General features: G+C 33.6%; 1 protein-coding gene across 3 annotated transcripts in view; it reads right to left on the bottom strand.

The window, feature by feature from the left end:
* Positions 1-19,346, bottom strand: part of LOC111639282 (signal peptide, CUB and EGF-like domain-containing protein 2) — a 75,080-nt gene extending 55,734 nt beyond the window's left edge. For all 3 annotated transcript variants that reach the window (XR_002759037.1, XR_002759036.1, XM_023385124.1), the window contains exons 1-3: positions 19,252-19,346; positions 6,014-6,178; positions 5,825-5,941 (exon numbers count right to left, since the gene is read on the bottom strand). Coding sequence is in view for 1 of the 3 variants with exons in the window: in XM_023385124.1 (XP_023240892.1) it covers positions 5,825-5,941; positions 6,014-6,178; positions 19,252-19,258 (289 nt within the window). In the remaining 2 variants the exon portion in view is untranslated. The remainder of the gene's footprint in view (positions 1-5,824; positions 5,942-6,013; positions 6,179-19,251) is intronic.
* Between the last annotated feature and the right edge of the window lie 351 nt (positions 19,347-19,697).

The raw sequence follows: 19,697 nt of genomic DNA, 5'->3' as shown, positions 1-19,697 counted from the left end.
TTTCTGGGTTTTTTTTTCAAAAACATCCGTTTGAATTATATCTTTTCTAAATAAAATTTAAATTACATTTAGCTAAAATTATAAGTAGAATTTACATTATTTCATTTAATCAAAATTAAAACACATTTCGAAGTTGCGATTTTCATTTTTTTATCCAAAGCAAGAGGTGAAATACAAAATTTTACCTTGGCTGGTCTCATTTCGGGTCAGAAATAAATATAATGAACAAAACTGAAGACGATCGTATAGAGTATTTGCATTATAATAATTTGCGGAAAGAATTCTAATAGGGTTTCTCATTTCCCGGTATTTTGCTTGTCCCGGGATCCCGGGATAAAAGTGAACTGTTTCCCGGGATCCCGGGAAATCCCGGGATAGAATTAATTATTTTTAAGGTATACAAAATATCTTGAAATCAAATGATATAATTATTTTCCATTTTTTAAAGTAATTTTAAAGTTTTGTAACCTCCAAAATCATATTAATAATGCTGTGTTAGGTCTATAGGCCTATAATAAAAATTACCTTTAAATAACGTAGAAATTTTCACAAATAGAAAAAAATTAATTAAAGTTTGCTGGAAACTGCATACAACAACAACAAAAAAAAAGTTTTGAATTGAGTTAAAAATTAAAAAAATGAACTTCTAATTTAGAAGGTAATTTTCGTTTTTTAAATAAAATATAATACAAAATATTGCAAACTTTTATAAGATTTTAAAAAGCAAAGATGGTCAATACTCCGATAACTCACTCTAATTCTTATTTTAGTAATGAAAAGTCTTGCCACCGAGAATGCCCTTTCCGATTCAATTGATGTGATTGGAATAGTGTTTAATGCATTTAAGAGAAGACAGATATTATGTGTTTTTTCACCTGTAGCCTGGAAGCTTTCGAGTTCGTTTTCGAGATTGTAGTACTTCTTTCGCTCTCTAGTATTCTTGATTTGTCTACCTTGGCTGCTTTAATAGCGGCATCAAGCTTAGAGCTCGATAATTCGGCAATTCATTTGGCTTTAATAATCAGGTTTATGAAGAAAAACTTCATACTTGCAGACTTTGTACTCGTTTGTATCCTTGCCCAATTTGCACAATCTGGCGTCAGGCATTTATTGAAGCTACTGGGCATGGTTAAAACTCAAGACAGCGTAAGCACAATTATTCCAGATATTACAGGTTCCGACAAGTAAAGAATTTTTATAGTCATGCCACAAATAAGCTATATATTGATTATTGACCATTTGTGACATGCTATAACGAGCAAAAATTTAAAAAAACTAATAGGTAGGTTTAAAATTAATAAATACAAATGTATTCTGGCAGTGAATGAGTTAATTATGCTTTCTATTTGCAAAACTCCTCAACCTTAACACAAAATAAGAAAAAAAGTGAATTTTTAAGAAATTTGCGGGATTTCCCGTTATAAGAAAAATTTCCCGGGATATTTCCCGGGTTAAAAAAACAACCGGGATCCCGGGATCCCGGGATCCCAGAATCTCGTTTCAGAAACCCTAAATTCTAATTTAATTTTTTCCACTGTATATCTATGCACAGTACAGTTTTTGAAATTGTGTTCTTTATCCTCCTGAGTTACGACAATCGATATTCAGTACTATCAGATTTGGGCAGAGTGGCCACTCGGTACTCTCAAGCAACATTGTTCTTTGCAAAAAGCATATAATATAAAACAGATATATTTTAATATTACGTATTTATAGCATTTATCATAGTAATTATTCAGTTGTACCTGATTAAATTCGAAATTTTCATATTCAGATTATAATAGTCTACTAATTAAGTAAAAACTTCTTTTTTACATTAAATTATTTATTTAAAGAATTGTTATTATTTTGCCTTAAAATATTACCTATTTAATTCGGTTGTCAAATAAACTGATGAAATTAACGTTTTATACAAAATCTTTCCTATCAGCCTCAGACGATATAAAAATGTTTAGACCAGTGACGCATAACTGGGACAAAAGGCACATTTTTGACAGATCTTTCCTTTAATTTCAATTAAAGAAAACATCTGTCAAAAATTTCAATTAGTTTTTCAATTAGTTTAGTTTCTTACAAATAATAAATAAATGTTTAAATTATTATACAGTTTTAAAAACATATTTGTTTCTTGCAATTTCCTTTTTATTTGGCAATAAGTAAAATATATTAAAAATAAATTTAAATTTGTTTTGCCTCTTTTTCTGGATAAAATTCCTCTAATAACAATAAATGAGAGTACCATACCTTCGGGACAGAACTGAAAAATTAATTCAGACGGGCAGAAACTCATTGTAAAACTGGAGGCATAGTTTTACATTGAACTCATTAGCTTGAGTCAGTTATTTTAAGCGTTATTATTCTAATTTTATTTTTACAGATTTAGCAAAAGAAAAGTAAACATCGAACAATTTACAAAAGATATATTAATTTTTCAGAAATTTGATATTTTGGATGAATGGAACGGATAATAGAATCTTGCGCCATCTTTTGATAATAAAATAAGTTATTCTGCTTCGTATTCTACAATATTCTGCTGCATTCATAAATTATGAACATTTCACTGCATTCTTCGAAATCATTGCTTTTAAACAATAAGATTTACATTGATTCAACCAGAAAACATTTTAACTTAAGGAATAACATTCCAGTAGATAGGAATAGGAATTACTATTATCGTTTGTTGTTAAGGATATAAACAAAATTTTAAGATTATTTATTTATTTTTGGTTTAGAAAAAGTTAAATAAAGTATTTTAAAATATATTTATTTTTTAAAATTATTTTAAAATTGAAGTTATTAATATCTTTTAATTTTTAAAACTTAACTGAGCTTTAGTAAATAAATATCTTTCTTTATTTCTATTTAATTTTCTTTTTCTATTTGAACTTTTATTCCTTATTTTTCACCAATAAAATTCAAAGTCTACAATCATTTTAAAACAAAGATAATATACTGAGAGAAATGCATTATGTATTACCTACGGAAAATTTATAAACTTTAATTAAATTAATTAATATATTGATAGATAACAATTAGATATAGACGTGATAAAATTTTTCATTGAAAATTCTTTTTGTTGGATTCTAGTACTTAAATAAAAGTTTCTCGTTTTAAACTAAATATAACGAAAATTATCGTAATATAAATCTATAGCCATATAAGAGAAAATTTAGTGCGAGTATTGAACAAGTCATTTTTTCTTAGTACAGTATTATCCAATCTATTTTACAACTAGTTTAATAGAACCCTTACAATATACAGTATAAATAAATTTATTTTAAAAAATGGCTCAATTGGAATCATTATCAATTCACAAAATCGGCAATTAATGAGACTAGTTATTAAATGTATAGCTCGTAGATATTTCAATCAGAATACTAGTTATACAAGATTAATTATATAAAATACACATTGTTATCATAATCAATTTTAGAAGGTAAGATTGTTTAATTATTGTATTTAATTAATCCTAGTATTTTACTCAATTGAAGTATAACTATATTAATTAATTAAGTACAGAAGAATCTCTTTAATTCGAACACAAGGAAAATTGAAAATTTTCGAATTAGCAAAAATTCTAATTATTGTTTTTTAAAATTATATTAGTTTTTTCTGCAAGTTTCTAGTGATCGAAGTACAGTAGAACCCCGATTATCCGGACCTCTATTATCCGGATTGTTCAAAATAAACAAAAATTTTACGAATTTGCTGATTTGCACTTGGAGAATTACGATACTGTTTATGTACAGTAAGTGATGGAATGCATAACTTTTTTTGTTTCAACAACGTCTCACCTGGCACAGTGGCCATAAACTCTTAAATATATTTTGCGTTGTAATAAAAATATAACTTGACATACGTATTTATAAATAATTTATTTTCAAATTACATCATTTCTATGACCAAGGGCGGCATAAGGCATGGGCAACTTGTGCCATCGCCTATGCCTCGCGGTCCGAAGGTCCTCGCGTTTCCAAGGTTTATGCATTACTTAAAAGCCGCGAACGCGACGAAAAAATTTTACTCGACGATAAATAGTTTGTCAAATTTTTATTCATAAAAATGCAGTTTCAGCTGCTTTTTATTTTATAAAATCCGTCTTCTTGCGCTACCAGAGGGCCTTTTAAACAATAGGTAGTCTGTTAGCGTTGGTCAGTAGTAGTCCAAATTCAATACGAACGTTTGTTTCTTGAAAATTTGATCACGGTTTAAATACAGTATTTACTTTTAATATTACCGATATGTCATCGAAAAGAAAACGTGTTGTATTATCATTAAAAGACAAATTAAAGTATTTGTTTCGATTATCCGAATTTTTCCCTTATCTGGGCTACCTCCATCCCCAATTAGTACGGATAATCGAGGTTCTACTGTATTTTGTATTCCTTGGTGATATCACATTTTCTCTTTACTTTCTTTCCCACTTATTTAATTACTTAACTTTTTTAACTAAAGATAAACGTTACACGTCGCAAAAATATAGCTATACCACTCTGCTAGCTATAAAATGTCAACAGAACTGCAAAACACATGAAAATTTCTCCCACTCACTAGAGATTACGGAACATTTCAAGGAATCATCCAAAACGCATGCATTTCATGAATTCATTAATAGATTTCAGTACATGCTACTTTCTTCGAGTTTCATTTTCGAATGAAGTATGAGGCAAATTAGCTTCAAATTTCAATTAATTGTATTTTATTAACATTAATTTAAATATAAAATTTAAGGAGATACTTTTATTTATCCAAATGAGTTTTTTCTTTCTATTTTCATATGGCGGAGTATCTGAAAAAAGCCTTTGACCGTGATGCTCTGTTGCCCTACAAGTTAATGTATAACGATAAATATGTTTGCACTATACATTGTACACCAAAAACAAATTTGAGTTCAATAAAATTCTGCTGCATGCTGTACATTAAAATTTAATTTACAATATATATAAATATTTACAAGTGAAAACTAATAAATATTTATTGTTAACGAAAATTTGAATTTGTGAGGGACGAACAGACCCTTAATAAAGTGTTATTTTAAATTTTAATTATTGGAAACTTTAATCGGTTAAATTCGAGCGTTTTATCGAGTTAGGCTAAAAGCCATAAAAATTATTTCCCACGGAGTTTGTTGAGTCGGATCCAGTTAGTCAGGGATGTGTCACCAGGAACTTTCGATGGAGAGCCCATATTGGACGCCAGACCCTTAACAACAACCACGTGACTAAGGGAAAACCCAAGAGGATTTAAAAAGAAAAAACCAAAAACCCTCAAGAGGGGAGTCGTCTTCAAAAGTCCGCCCAACAAAGTCGTCCTCCAGAATTAAAATCGTGACCCAGGATTAAATCCGTGAGAAAAAATCGTGCCTGGTTAAGCCTCTACCCTCCTCCGTGCCTCTACACCAGTGAACGGGACACAAGATTCGGAACTAGTGGAAAGAACAGTCCATCGACAAGGTATTTATCAACCCGCGATTCGTTTGTAAACTCTCTCTCTCTCGACGGGCCTCTCTTGAATAGGGGAACTATGACCGAAATTGACTCTCTCTGTATTTCCTTTAGTTTCATTAAAATTGTTAATTGTTAGCAACCATGGAATCCAATTAATTTACTTCCTCGTCTCTCTCCTCACCTCTACTCCGAATCCAATCACTCACCCGCTACCGCTCGCGTGACGTAACGTCGCGATTTTCGAGTCCTGCAAGACTCGGTGGTGTCAGATTCAGGTCTCCTGACGTGGTGTCGAAGAGATACCGACCCTACGGTCACAAATTGAAATTGTGGAGAAAATACAATTTAATTAGTATTCGGTATAATTCAGTAATTACCATTGCACGATTTTCCGTCTGATCCTAATTGATATCCTTTTCTGCACTTGCATTTTGGTCCAAACATGTGATTTTCACATAAATGTTGGCATCCTCCATTGTTGTTGCGACACCAATCTTGCAGAACAATAGAAAATATATATGCATAACTGTTTTCTTTAATCATAGAAATTAAATGAAAGGATTTACCTTTATCTTGCCTAGTACTTTGGATTAATTTACATCCCTTATGTAGCATTAAGCAGGGATATGTAGTTCGAAATAACTCACCGCAGCCTCTATCCCACGATGATGTCCATTTTATGAATCCAAACCAAATCAGTAGAAAAATTTTAACTTGGTAAATCAATGTTCCTGAAAAAAAAAGATAATGGTGGGAAAAATATTACACCAAACGTTATACAGTAGGACCCCACCATATGCGGACTCAGCACAGGCAGTTTTAGGTTTACACTATTACTGATCCGATAAAAATAAAAAACATACGTAAAATAAAAATTCTTAATTGCGCGCTAAATCCGCGCCAAAAATTTTAAGGTGCAATGCAAACATCTCGCTTATTCACGTTCTGTGTTACTGTGACTCATTTTTTTGTTTTGCTGAACATTGGGACTCGCATTAGTCTCTGTCCGGAGTTCTCGCTTGTAATACGTCGTGTCCATGTGATATCAATGCTTTTTTGTTCACTTAAGCTAATTACTCTGTACTTTGCAAACCTGGCACCAAAACGCAAGGGTAGTGATGATGGTAGCTCAGATAAGGCAGAGAAACGGAAAAAATCTAAACTATATTTAGTGAGAAAAAATCTGTTTCCGAAAAATTTTTTAAGTAAATATCATTTACGATATCGTACTATTTATTGTTAATATAGTGTTTATTTGTCTTATTTAAATTTAAAAAATGCTTGATAGGCATGTTAGTATAGGAAATACAAAATAATTAATGGGGTTCACTATTTTACACGACTTTCCGCTTACCCCAGACATCTTAGAATGTATTAGTTGCGTATGGCAGGCCATACTATACTGTGTATTCCGATTTAAAATTGTACTTATATTATAAAAATCTCATTTAAAAATAAAATGTTTTAATGGGGATTTACGAGAAATATTAAAATATTTTTTGTAAATGTAATGCATTTAAAAATCAATAACCCATGTTTTATTATTACAGTATTATTAATTAAACGCTTTTATTTAACTTCATTCGTATAATATCCTCAAATCTTGCATTTCAAATTTTATCCATTTCTAATTAAGATATGCCCTCAAAGTTTCAGTTTTCTATCCAAGTCCGATTGTAATATATTTTATTGATGTTTTATGGAGCGGTCTCACTCCGACATTCCATAAACTTAACCAAGTGTAGAATGTAATAAGTAATATTAAATGGACACGGATATTTTAAATGTGTTTATAAAATATATTGTATATATTGTCTGATGTATACTGTGTAATAGTGCCAGCCACCAATTCCGAAACAAAATGACCAAATATAATTCAATCAATAATCCTATTTGTAAATATTTCAGATAGGTGTATTTAAATGCACTGTTGAATTGTAAAAGCGTTTTTTTTTTATTTTTTAATATATTAAAATTATTATTTTTTAGCTAGAAATTATAAAATTACGTATTGTTGTTAAACAAACAAAATATTTACTTCAATTTTTTTTTCTTTAAAAAGAATTTTAAATCTAAATTTCATTTCGTTTAACACTATATCACATATTAAATTTTACGGATAAAATTTAGAGATTAAAATTAAAAATTGAAGAATGATTTAACTAAGAGAATCCAGTGCTTGTAATTTTATTAGCATTATGGATAGCCATCTGTTACCAATGTTTTTCGCTTCAAATCATTTCTGGTAGATCATCAATAAAATGCTTTGAACCATTTATTAATTTTACGGTTAAATTCGCTTCGAGATAATATTTGTATCTGTGACTAATGGCAACAGATCTATCATGAAATGATTCAAATTTTTGGTATCAGAATATCAATTACTTTTTACGATTTGAATTTAATTTTTCCCTGAAATATTTATTTATTACAGAGAATGAAAATTACAATATAAGATTTTGTATTTATGTATTCGATATAAATATTCTAAAATAATTAAATTTAAAAATTTCAAATACGTTGTTTTAAATTGATATAAAATGCATCAACAAATTTATTTTCATACAGTATTGTAAAAATTAATTTAAAACATTCCACAGATTTCTTTTTGTGTTTTTCAATGTTAAATTATCTGTAAAAAGTTTCTGAGTTTTATTTCTGTTGAAGTCAAATATATTTCCTAGTGAACTTTCAGGTTTTCTTAAATCAATTTGTAATTTTTAATTTTTCTACTAAACGCAGTGACGTTACTAAAATCACGGGGGGACCTCATGGAAGATTTTTCTCGGGTCTCCTTATCTAACCGTTCTTCAGAATAGGATCATAGCCCCATAGAAATATTGTATTGCCCCTACTCTCTATCTTTTGTGACGTACCAATAGCCCAAATTAAGCAAAAATCCGAATTAAAGTAGGGGAAACTGGGACAGGGTATGTTGAAACATTTGCGCTATTTGTTTGTGCAATCTATAAAATGCATCATCTTGTTATCTGAGGGTGGGAACAACAGAATTGCTGATATAATGGTAGGAGCATGGCGGCGGAAACATTGTACTTTGAAGGATTTTTGTTATTTCCGGACGGAGGAGTAACTTTTTTTTTAATGTCAGAATTGTTATTTTTTTGTTATATACACTTCTGATAATCTTTTCTTTATTGGTCTTTAAGAAGAATTAGTATTATCACGGAGAATTATTAAAGTTTAGACAAGGCACGCCCAAGTTTCGTTTTGATATTAAATGGAGTCGTCGAAAAGAACTCTTGAGGCACATAGTAACAAATGGGATGGGGCAATTTGAAACTGTTCCAACATGCATCGTACTTGCGATGTATTTAAAATCTACAAATTTTCCGTTTCTCAGGATGGTACGAAACAATAAAAGAAAGCCCAGAAGTGAGTGAAGAGATAATGCTGAATGCAGTCAGAAGTGTTTTGAAATCGAACGAGTTTGTTCGTGTTGTGGCAAAGGCTAGCAAAATACCACATGTGACTTCTATACCGAAATGTGAAGAAAGCTAAGAAGAATACTAATAACTAGGCAGCATTTTGGCAAAAATATTGTACACGTTATTTGTCCCCATTCGATGTCATGTTTGTTCTTCTTACTAACAGGTATCACCCACAACCGTCTTTGCCGTTTCACCAGAAATGTATTCATGAAGATATATGTATCGTATTATGTGACAATGCCGAAGGGTCATCTGTATTCTTCGGCACCACAGGACCGAAGGGTCAACATTGCGTCGGCGAAGACTGCAATGACAAATTTATCAGGACTGACACCACTGTGTCTTCTGGGTAGACACAGAGACCGTTACGTTCGCGTTTACGCGCGAGTAGTCGCGTCTGTGGGCGGTTGGACTCGGGACGGAGACCGCTTGAAGAACTGCACCCAACACAATTCTAACAATAAAAAAATTTATTTATTAAACTGGTTCTACAAAAGGGTATTTACCTTAAAGTTTCTTCGCGAGAACCGAGTTGGAGAGAGAGAGCTTACATAACATCGCGGGTCGTTATAAATACCTGAAGCACTACGTACGGATTTCCAAATGTCTGTGGAGTCGTTGAGGAGCCTTGGGAATGTCTCTGTTGCCTTGGATGGCGGTTAAAGTCTATCAAAAGTTGAGATCCGTTAGTTCTTCTTAAGTGTTCCCGGAGAAACACTGGATATTCGGTGACGAGCGATGATGGTAAATCCTTTCGGCTGGCATACAGGGAATATTCTCGCAGACTCTCGACCCCTCTCACTGTTCCTTCAGTTCTCCTCTTTATTTCCAACTCATGTTGTCGTTTTCCACCAATAGTGAATTTTTTGTTGTAGTTCCCAGTGACACATTCTGAGTTCCCTGGGAAAGGAAACGACTCCGGGAAGAGAATTGCACTCATCCTCCGGTAATAAAATGGAAAAGTTTTTTTCTCTGAGATTTAAATAATTTTCCTTTTCAAAACGAAAAATGAATTTTCTTTCAAAAAATTCCCGAATAAAATTGTGGGGTTTTTTCCGAAGTCCGACTTCTCACATCTACAACTGAAAATGAGCTATGCAACACCAAAGAAGATCTTTACCGATTCTCAAGAAAGCGATATAGGTCATTACATTGAGGAAGCTAGCAGCATTTACTTTTGGCCTTGCATCGAATGGTGTTTGGCGGCCTTCTTATGAAGTTGCAAAAGTGAACAATACAGATCCCAGCATCATGGACAGAAAATAATAAAGTTGATGATGCAGTGCATACAGTGCAAAGAATGGTCACATGAAAAATTCACGAAAAGTAATCCATTCTACGTATGCCATCATTGTGATCAGATGACTCTGTATAAAATTATCTTAAAATATCTCCTGGTCTTTGTGACCATTATGTGGCTAAAGTATGATATTCAAATGAAATTAATTATTTTCAACATAAGAATAAAGACGTATGTCTCTAAAATATACATATTAGTTGCCATAGTTTCACATTAGCCAGAATTTAAAGTTCCAACTTACTCCATGCTCTGTTCCAATACACCCCAAATACGAGGTAAATTGAAACTAACGAAATTCTGAAAAAATATTTTTTTAAATACTGTTTATAAAACATTTAAAACAGATAATAAATAATGACATCCAACTAATTGCCACATCTGATGACATGACCTTTAATATGATAACTTAACAGTTATTCAATAAACAAATCCAAACTACATACTATTCCAACCTGCCTCGGTCTCCCCTACTAAGAGCAAGTTACTAAATAAATTCACATAGTAATTTTGACATTACTGTATTACATTAGAAAAAATACAATACATTCAGTGTAACTTCTTTTTTTACTAACTTCTTTGTAGTAATCTCTTTTTCGCATTTAATTTGCAAAGGACGTGATCATGATCATTTCTCCTATATTTTAATTCTTTGCGACTTAATTTTCAATAGAAATAATAAACAGACTACTCACGAGTCACTTTTTCCTAATTGTTAAACGGATTTGATAATCTTGGGTTACGAGAATGATCATTCTGTACTAGTTATCGTTTCCAGCATGGCATGACCATGCTGGAAACGATAACGAATAACACATTCAGTAGCCAGTTCTGGCATAAGCTGATATGTTTTCTTGAAAAATAATTCTCAGGATATCAGCTAGTCTAATCATGTTACTTAACTTTCTGTTGAAACGTAACCACGAAGAAACGATCTTAAAACATCTTGAACGAAATTTTCATCAACATTACCAACATATGTAGCAACGAGAATCTCCGCACGTTTCCAGATTTTCTTCTGTCATTGTTTTTATCTTTGAATGATACAAAGAGAAGAATGTATCTGCCATAGTTTTTTTCTTGAATTGCACTGCTGTATCAATAATACAGTAAAATACATTCACCTTAAATACGATATCTGTGAATCAGAAGCAAATTTGTGAAATAATTTTACTGCTTTTCTTTTTATTTTCATCAAATACTTATCACTATTTTGCCATTTTCTTTTCTGTAGATAACACACTTTTCCATGAATTTAGAAGATGCGAGAGAGTTCATTATATGCCATAGATAACAGATGGATGATTACAGATAAATCTGCATTTGGAGATTGTAGCTCATAAGAATACTTTTATATAACATGATTATCCAAGCGGTTCTTTTAACTCTTTTCGTCCTGTGGGCACCAAGAGAATCTTGTTTCCAGCAAGCCCATCATGAGTTTGGCAGGGCCACAATGGGGCGGCCGGTGATGAGGGACTGAGCCCAACATATCCGGATAGACTAGCCTCGAAAAATTTCTGGAGCTTTTTGACCCATTTTGTTTCGGTACAAGGACATCCAGAGCAGCTGAACGGTTAACTTGTCAGTCTACAGCTCTGGTGACCGGAAAAAGAATCTGGACGAATCTGAAAACTCCAAGATTTTTTTCGGGATTAGTCTGTCCTGGATATATTGAGTCCTCTCTCTCATATCCGACCGTTACCGTTGTGGACCTGGCCTGAAGAAAGGCCCTCTTAGTGCCCACAGGGAGAAAAGAGTAAATAAATATCCAACATATGAACTCAACTGGTAAATGCGTGTAATGTCACTTGTATCCAGAACAGTGACGTAAACATATCCTCGCGCTCATAATCAAAAAAAGTGAACAGCAGGCCAAAAAGACTACAATCTTACAAATCATCCATTCAGCAACTTCCTCCAGCCTTCCTGTCCAGACACACGTCTTTTGTTTCAAACACACCCATGTCTTCTAGCACACATCCTCACATTTTCTTTCTGACTCAACAAAAACAAATTTTATATTCAAATAAAAACGCCAAAGGAATTAAGTTCTTACTAGTGGCCAAGTGGAGAAAATCATCGAATACTGACAGTTGGTCGTGGTTTTGTGCCTGGCCATGTGGTTTTTTGAGTTTTCTTCATGTTTGTAATGCATAAATATGTGCCATTTTCTTTTACAATGTCCTCCTGGGATGCATCGCCTAGCTGTCGTGTTGTCATATACAAATAATCCAATCCGAAGGAATTAAGTCCAACTATTATATTACTGGAAGCCAACAGTTTCGAAATAGTACTTCTGACTTAACGAAAAAAAATGAAAGCCAGCATTTAACTGGAAAAATAGAATAAGAAACATCAAGCAAATCTGAAGTAATTTTCAATTTGACTAATAGTAATTCTGAGCACAATATGATAAGGCTCGGTAGAGGCAAGCCGTCAAGTAGGCAGAGAACGAACAGCTTAAAGCGAACTTTACTATACTGGAATTAGAACAGTCTATTCCAATTCATATTTTATTTAAAAAAAATAATGATATACACGTCAACCGGACAAAATATGAGTCTTAAACGTCATCTGCTAATATTTTTCGATCTACGTATCAAATTTCATGAAGTTCCTGACATATTTTTAACGATACTTTTCATTTTAATTAAAAATTATTTTCTCCTTCAGTCAAAAAGTTGTTTTGCGAAATGTCTGCTTGGGGTGCGCTCATAATTAAGTATGTCATTTTAATTTTTATTTTTTTTAACAAAAAATTTAAATTTTTAAATAACACGATATTGAACTTATATTAGTCTAATGTTCGAACTCTGAATTAGAGGTGGAAAAAATCCAATTTCGCCTCTGAAACTGGAACTGATCCAAGTACGAAATTATTCTGACGGAACGGTTTTTCGGAACTGCTTAGTCTGTTGCACTAGACGGTTCCACGGAAGCATGATGTTCTGTTGGACTTAACAGTTTCTCATCGGTTTTATATATAGGTTATGTATAATAGTATATTTGTGTGTTTCTGTTTTTAGCGTTTTGGTCGATCTTCACCAAATTTTTCTTGCTTATTCTGTATAACTCTGAGAGAAATAAAGACTACCGTTAAACCTAGACGTCCCTCCCAAATCGGACAACAAGCACTTTCGCGAAAAATTTTTATGTTCGCACAACGAACACCTTACAGAACAAACACAAAAAGAAGCGACGTAAAATAACGAATTCCAATTGGTCTTCCCTCGTCTCCAGGAGACAATTCGAAGCCTTTCGGAGCTCGGGAGACGTCGACATCGACGCTCAACCGATACCGATCGGATAGTATTCCTCCGAATTTTGAAACTCTCCCTTGTAATTCCAGCTTTTCGTTTACTACCTTTCTGACAAATAATTCTTTTATAGTCTTCGCGAGATTGTCGGGCACTCGTTAAGTTTTGCGTCGGTTTTTATTCTTTAAAAGTGACAGTTTAATTGTCCTATCGGAAATTTGAAGAATTCATTTAAAAAGAAGGATACTGTCCAAAACAATTCTAGCGCACGAAAGAAGCTAGTTGATTTCTGTTCTCTGAATTTCTGTGATTGCTTTACTGAACTTCTTATTTCAAAATGAAATTGATAATATTTTGGAGCCTAAAAAGAGTAGAGTGTCAATAATCTTGTTCACCATAGAAATCAAGAAAGAGATAATAACCAAGGTAGAGAGTGGGCACAAGATGTCTGATGTTGCTAGGCAGTGTGGCTTGAACAGTAGGCACAATCTTAGCTAAAAAAGTTATAATCGAGAAGAATCAAGCAGCTAAAGGAGTAATGAAAATCACATCTGAGAAACAAAGATGTGCTTTCCATGAAAAAATTGAGAGATGCTTTTAATTGGGATAAAAGAAAGAAATGAAAAGAGATATAACTAGTATGACCATCATTGAAGAGAAAGCTGGAGAAATTTTTGAAGAACTGAAGAAACAAACTCCACATTCGTCTCACGAAGAGATAGAATTCAAGGCTACTACTGGATGGTTTGCAAAGTTTAGAAGGAGATGTGGCATTGAACGTGTGATAATTCACGGTGAGTCTGCTAGTGCAGATAAAGAGGAAGCTGAGAAATTCTTTCTCAAATTTGAAGAATTCATTAAAAAAGAAGAATATTGTCCACAACAAATTTTGAATTGTGATGAAACTGGTTTATTTTGGAAGCGCGTCCCAAACCGTACCTATATCTCAAAAGATGAGAAAAATATTCCTGGGCATAAACCCATGAAAGACCCAGGTCGTGCCTATGGGTGGAACCTGGAGGCATCCCCCTCTTTCAATTAAAATGTATAATACTAGTGGTGATAGGAAGCTTATCCCGCTTTTTGTCTATCACTCTGAGAACCCTAGAGCATTCAAAACAATTCCATAATTATAGAAAGACTGCCAGTGATGTGGAGATCGAATAAAAGGGTATGGGTCACGTAGGCTCTTTTCAAAGAATGGCTGTTTGAAGTTTGTGCTGCAAGCATCAAGGATTACTTTCAGACCAATGAATTGCCATTGAAAGCACTGTTGTTATTGGACAATGCACCAGGACACCCAAAAGACCTTGAAGATAATTTGCTGGAAGACTTTCCCTGGTTGACAGTTCAGTTTCTGCATCCGCATACTACTTCGTTGATTCAACCAATAGATCAAGAGGTTATTGCAGATTTCAAGAAATTGTACATTCGCGCACTGTTTCGTCGGTGTCTTGAAGCATGCCAGTTTTTCTCAACGATGACATTAAAAAAATAATTGGAAAGAAAAATTTGATATTCTTAAAGCTATACGACTCATTCAAAAGGTATGGTCAGAAGTCACTCAACGACAGTTGAATTCTGCTTGGCGAAAGCTATGTCCCTGAAATTATGGATGAAATTGTGACAACTACTATATAAATCTGGAATTGGAAGTGAATGAAGATGACATTGAAGAGTTCATGTCATCGTCATTCTGAAACTGATCTGACGACAGAACTCCAAGAACTCTTGAATAAAGAACGCTAAGAAACTCGGCGGTATGTGTTTCCTTCTGAAAGAGCGGAAGACGAAAGAGGATCAATGCCGACAACTGCTATTAAAGATCTTTTGAAGAAGTGGGAGGATGTCAAAACAACGGTCTTAGAATGGCATACAAAATAGGCTTGGAGATCTGTACAATTACAATACTATTAATTACTTCTAAAAAATCTTGAAGAGAGAAAAGCAATCGACATTAAACAGATTCTTTAACCTCCACAAACGTAAAAAACCTGACTAATAAAAATGCAAGACTGTGTATATGTATTTTTATTATTACATATAAATAAACATAGCAAGAAAGTTTATAATTTTTTATTTATTTTGGGGTTCTCGAAAACGAATTAATCAAATTCCCATAAAAATCTATGATAAATCGATAATCGGTTAACGAACAATTCGGGTAGCGAACACGGTTTTGGAACGGATTATGTTCGTTAACCGATCACCCACTGCAATCGTTCCGATATCAAAAGCTATAATAGTGGTGTCAAGAATTTTCATTATATACAGTTTCAGTATCGGTGCCAATGTCATTTTTAATAAAACAATATTAAACGCACTCTTGGTGGTGCAGATCACAATTTCTTTCACTGTTGTTTTAAAGTGTACAGTACATAATGTGATAATAATTCCTTCAAACTGTTTATAATGAAATAAACTTTAGAATAATTAGTAATAAAATAAATCTGTAATGCACCGCCAAGTTGCGTTTGAAAACCGAAATATTGTTTTATTAAAAATGACATTGGCACTGATACTGAAACTGTATACAGTGGAACCCCGGTTAACGAACGTAATCCGTTCCACGAGTCCGTTCGTTAACCGAAGCAATTTTTCCCATAGAAATTAATGCAAATACAATTAATCCGTTCTAGCCGTCATTATTTTTGTAATTTTATTTGTAAAATGAGTTTTCTTTGATTCTTTAAAAAAACGGTTCGAACTTTTGTATCAACCCAACATAATTATCCACATGTTAAAAGCGAAAACACTTGTTAAATCGGACCAAAGTTCATGGAGAAGTAAGGGAAAAAACTGTACTGTAGTTGTCAAAACAAACGCGACACGAAAACGAATGACGTAACAGATCAGGTGGATCAGGTGGAATGTCTGCGGGGAAGATCAAACTCTGACAGAAGCGGTCATAAACAGTCGATCTACTTTAAATTTTCGGAAAAGGGGAACGATTTGACGGGTATAATAACATCGCTTACGATCGTTAAAATTCTAAAATGACAGATAGCAGAGACAATAGCTAAATTATGAGCGAAAGGCTTATATGTTTATTAACAATCTCCAATCAGAGTCGACGAACAGGTGTCAAATAAACGCCTCGGAACAAACCTTTCTCGTGACCTGATCTGGTTCCGGTTTTCACCTGGAGACAAAAAAGAAAACAATCGGAAAGAGAGGAATGGGACGCAGGACTAATCGTAAGGTGAGATTCAAGGAAGAAATACTATAAAATCCCCGAATCTCAAGGTCAAAACGCAGTTTTCCTAAAAATTCTATGGCGATTAATCTTTATCGTCTTCATCTAGATTAAGCCTGAAGTCGTGCCCGCTAAAATTTGTGTTGTGTCACGCGGACCGCTCCAGTCGTTGCAGCTCTGTCACCTACCATTGCTTCTGTGACCAAGCGAACCCATCTCGTCCGCTCTGGGGCTACNTTGCTTGCAAAACCTCCGCTGACGAAGTCGCGGGTAACAGCTAGTTTTTGTATATGTATGAGTAAATAATATCGTTTTCGGTACCTGAGTATTAATTAAAAATTAAAAATTAGACCAATATTATTTTTAGTTCAAAAATAAAAAGTAGTTTGACGATAGAAATTAAATTAATTTACTTATATATAAATCTAGTTTCGATATGTTTACGATAATTCGTCCACTCACAGCGCAGGATAGGATGACAAATTATACGTACCAGCAATGTCTTCAGAAAAAACTTTATTGAAGTTATTTATACAGATCACAAGCTGTTGCGAACTTACAAACTGCACACACACACACACACACACACACACATAGAGAGAGAGAGAGAGAAACAACTAAAAAACGGGATTTTCATTTTAATAAAAGGGGACGAGATCTCGCACTCTTCTCACGAGCACTATGGTTGAGGTGTTGTTAAACAAGGAGGTCTAACATTTATAACAAAATCTCCTAACAGATGACGCTACACACAGTTTTATTTATTTATAATTAATGATATAAAAGTTGTTTTTTTTAAATAAATCTCATCATCCGGAAAAGTTACGCAACTTGTTGCTAGATTTTTTCATCGTGGTTTCTCTTCACTTTTAAACGTATAATCTTTTTCTTATTATGAATTTATATCTTCAAATTTAAGTGTAATCAATTCCAATTTGTCACATGCTGTTCGATTTTCGATTTCTTCGCTTGAGAATGACAGATGTAAAAACTGAGTTTTATTACTACTTTAGGCAATGTTTTATTAAATTCGTTATAAATAAGAAACAACTGTCTATCGGTGTAAATCTTTTTGACGTTGAGTGCACAACTTCTGCCTTCAGATTGCATATAACTAAATAACTAATCGAATTTTGCAAAAATTAAAAACATGTTCGGTAATTCAGCATCAGTGGTTCCAACCGAAATTAAGTTGCCAGCTGTCCTTCATTGAACTGGATTGTCCACCTGCACTCTTTGAATGCAGTTGTTTATTTTTTAATTTTACTTTAACTGAAATATTACAGGCAGACAAACGTTTAAATTTCATTTTTAAAGTAGTAATGAGCAATCTTTTCTGCACAAGGGCTACAAATTCTGGAACTTCGTAGACTTCCGGTGGGAGCATAATTTTTTCTTACAGAGTTGCAGATACTAGACTAAGTTCTAACATTTTCTAAACAATGAACATTGCTGTATAATTTAATTTACCATCATTATTTTCAATTACAACATTCTCTTTGGTGGTTTTCTATTACAGTGGTACAGTACCTCGTACTTCAAATGTTCCTGAGTTCTGTGGTTCTGTAGTATACCGAAATACGACAGTGTAAAGGTGAGGGTAAGATTGATGATAAGGACTGTACAAATTAATAAGGTACAAAACAGATTTAATCAGAGAACGATGTGAACCACCGGGGAGGTCGGAAACCGTCGACTCTCCTTTTCGGCTACAGGTCGTTAAACCTGCTCACTTGTCAAGATGGCTAAATTTCGAATGCGGTCCCGAAGGGTCGGGATTCTTTTTGTCAGGTCGAGTGGAGGAGGTGAGAGGGGTCGTCGACGAGGCGTAGGCGATATGCGAGTAAAAGGACACCATTTAACAATGGAAACAACGATTTATTAGATTAACGAAAAATAAAGATTACAAAATTCGCTAGCTCCTAACTCGCGGAAAGAGAGTTTACAATTATTTGTTTCATACCTCTAGTAGATTTTAACGTAGGCACAGAGTTCGACGCACAAAGTAAAAATTCCCGGAGACTTAATCCTTTCAGATCCCTTCCGTAGATGTGAGACTCCCCCGAGGAGGGGGAAAGAAGTCGCTTTTATAGCTTCGGGCAGGGGAAATTAGTCAGGTGATCCCCTATTGTGTGAGGTAAAGTTGGTCCAGCAGGTGTGGAGGTTAAAGTTGTTCCCGGGACCAAAACAAAATGACGAATTCGAACTTTAACTATAAACTTTTTGTCTTGCAGCAGAGGAATGTCATTGTTCGAGGGTTGAATGTTTATATTAACGATGAAAGTTATAAGTTTCTATCGATATTTGATTCTTTTTTCCGACAATGTTGTTTTAACTAGGAGGAGGCGACAAATTTATTTCAAATACGTCGGAAATTTAGGGGGGAAAATGGACAATTTTGGGCTTATTCTGAAGTCGGATCTCACAACGATATAATTCTGAGGTTTATTTACAATTTTGGAACGTAACTACCATGTTATACGGGGGTTACCTGTACTTTTCGGTTATCCGACCAACCCCAGTCCCCAGTTGAGTTGGATAATCGAGGCTCTACTGTACTGTATGTCTATAGTTGAAACAACAATCATTAGTATTTTCTTACCATCCATTTTTCTTATTCAGTAAAATAGAATAAAATTCTTTCATCTATAACATTTCGAATGAATAGTGCTGCCATCTGACAAAATTTAAAATGTGTTAAAATTATACTTAAAAGAACGAAATTAGTCGATTTGCTTATCATTAATCAAAATTTTAAATTATCCTTCTTAATGTAACAGGATAAAATATCATTTTTTTCATAAATAAATTTTCGATTTGTTTCAAATTTAATTATCTTATTAAATAATTATCTAGAAACGGTAGGAACGCCCACCAGAGTCCAAGGGCTTTCCTTCCCTGAACATCGGTAGTTTGGTCGTGGAATCCCGCCTCGCCAAGACGTGGAGTTTCTCGGGTTTTCTCAACGTCTCAACCTCTTTCCCTCAAACATAGATTTGAGGGAAGTACAGCGCGGCAACGAATTGCCACCTTTTGCTGATTGGTTCG

This window comes from Centruroides sculpturatus, unplaced genomic scaffold, assembly GCF_000671375.1.
Source record: "Centruroides sculpturatus isolate CEXI.00-Female unplaced genomic scaffold, Cexi_2.0 scaffold1125, whole genome shotgun sequence".
NCBI classification, from domain to species: domain Eukaryota; kingdom Metazoa; phylum Arthropoda; class Arachnida; order Scorpiones; family Buthidae; genus Centruroides; species Centruroides sculpturatus.
This window is presented reverse-complemented; position numbering and strand designations above follow the sequence as displayed.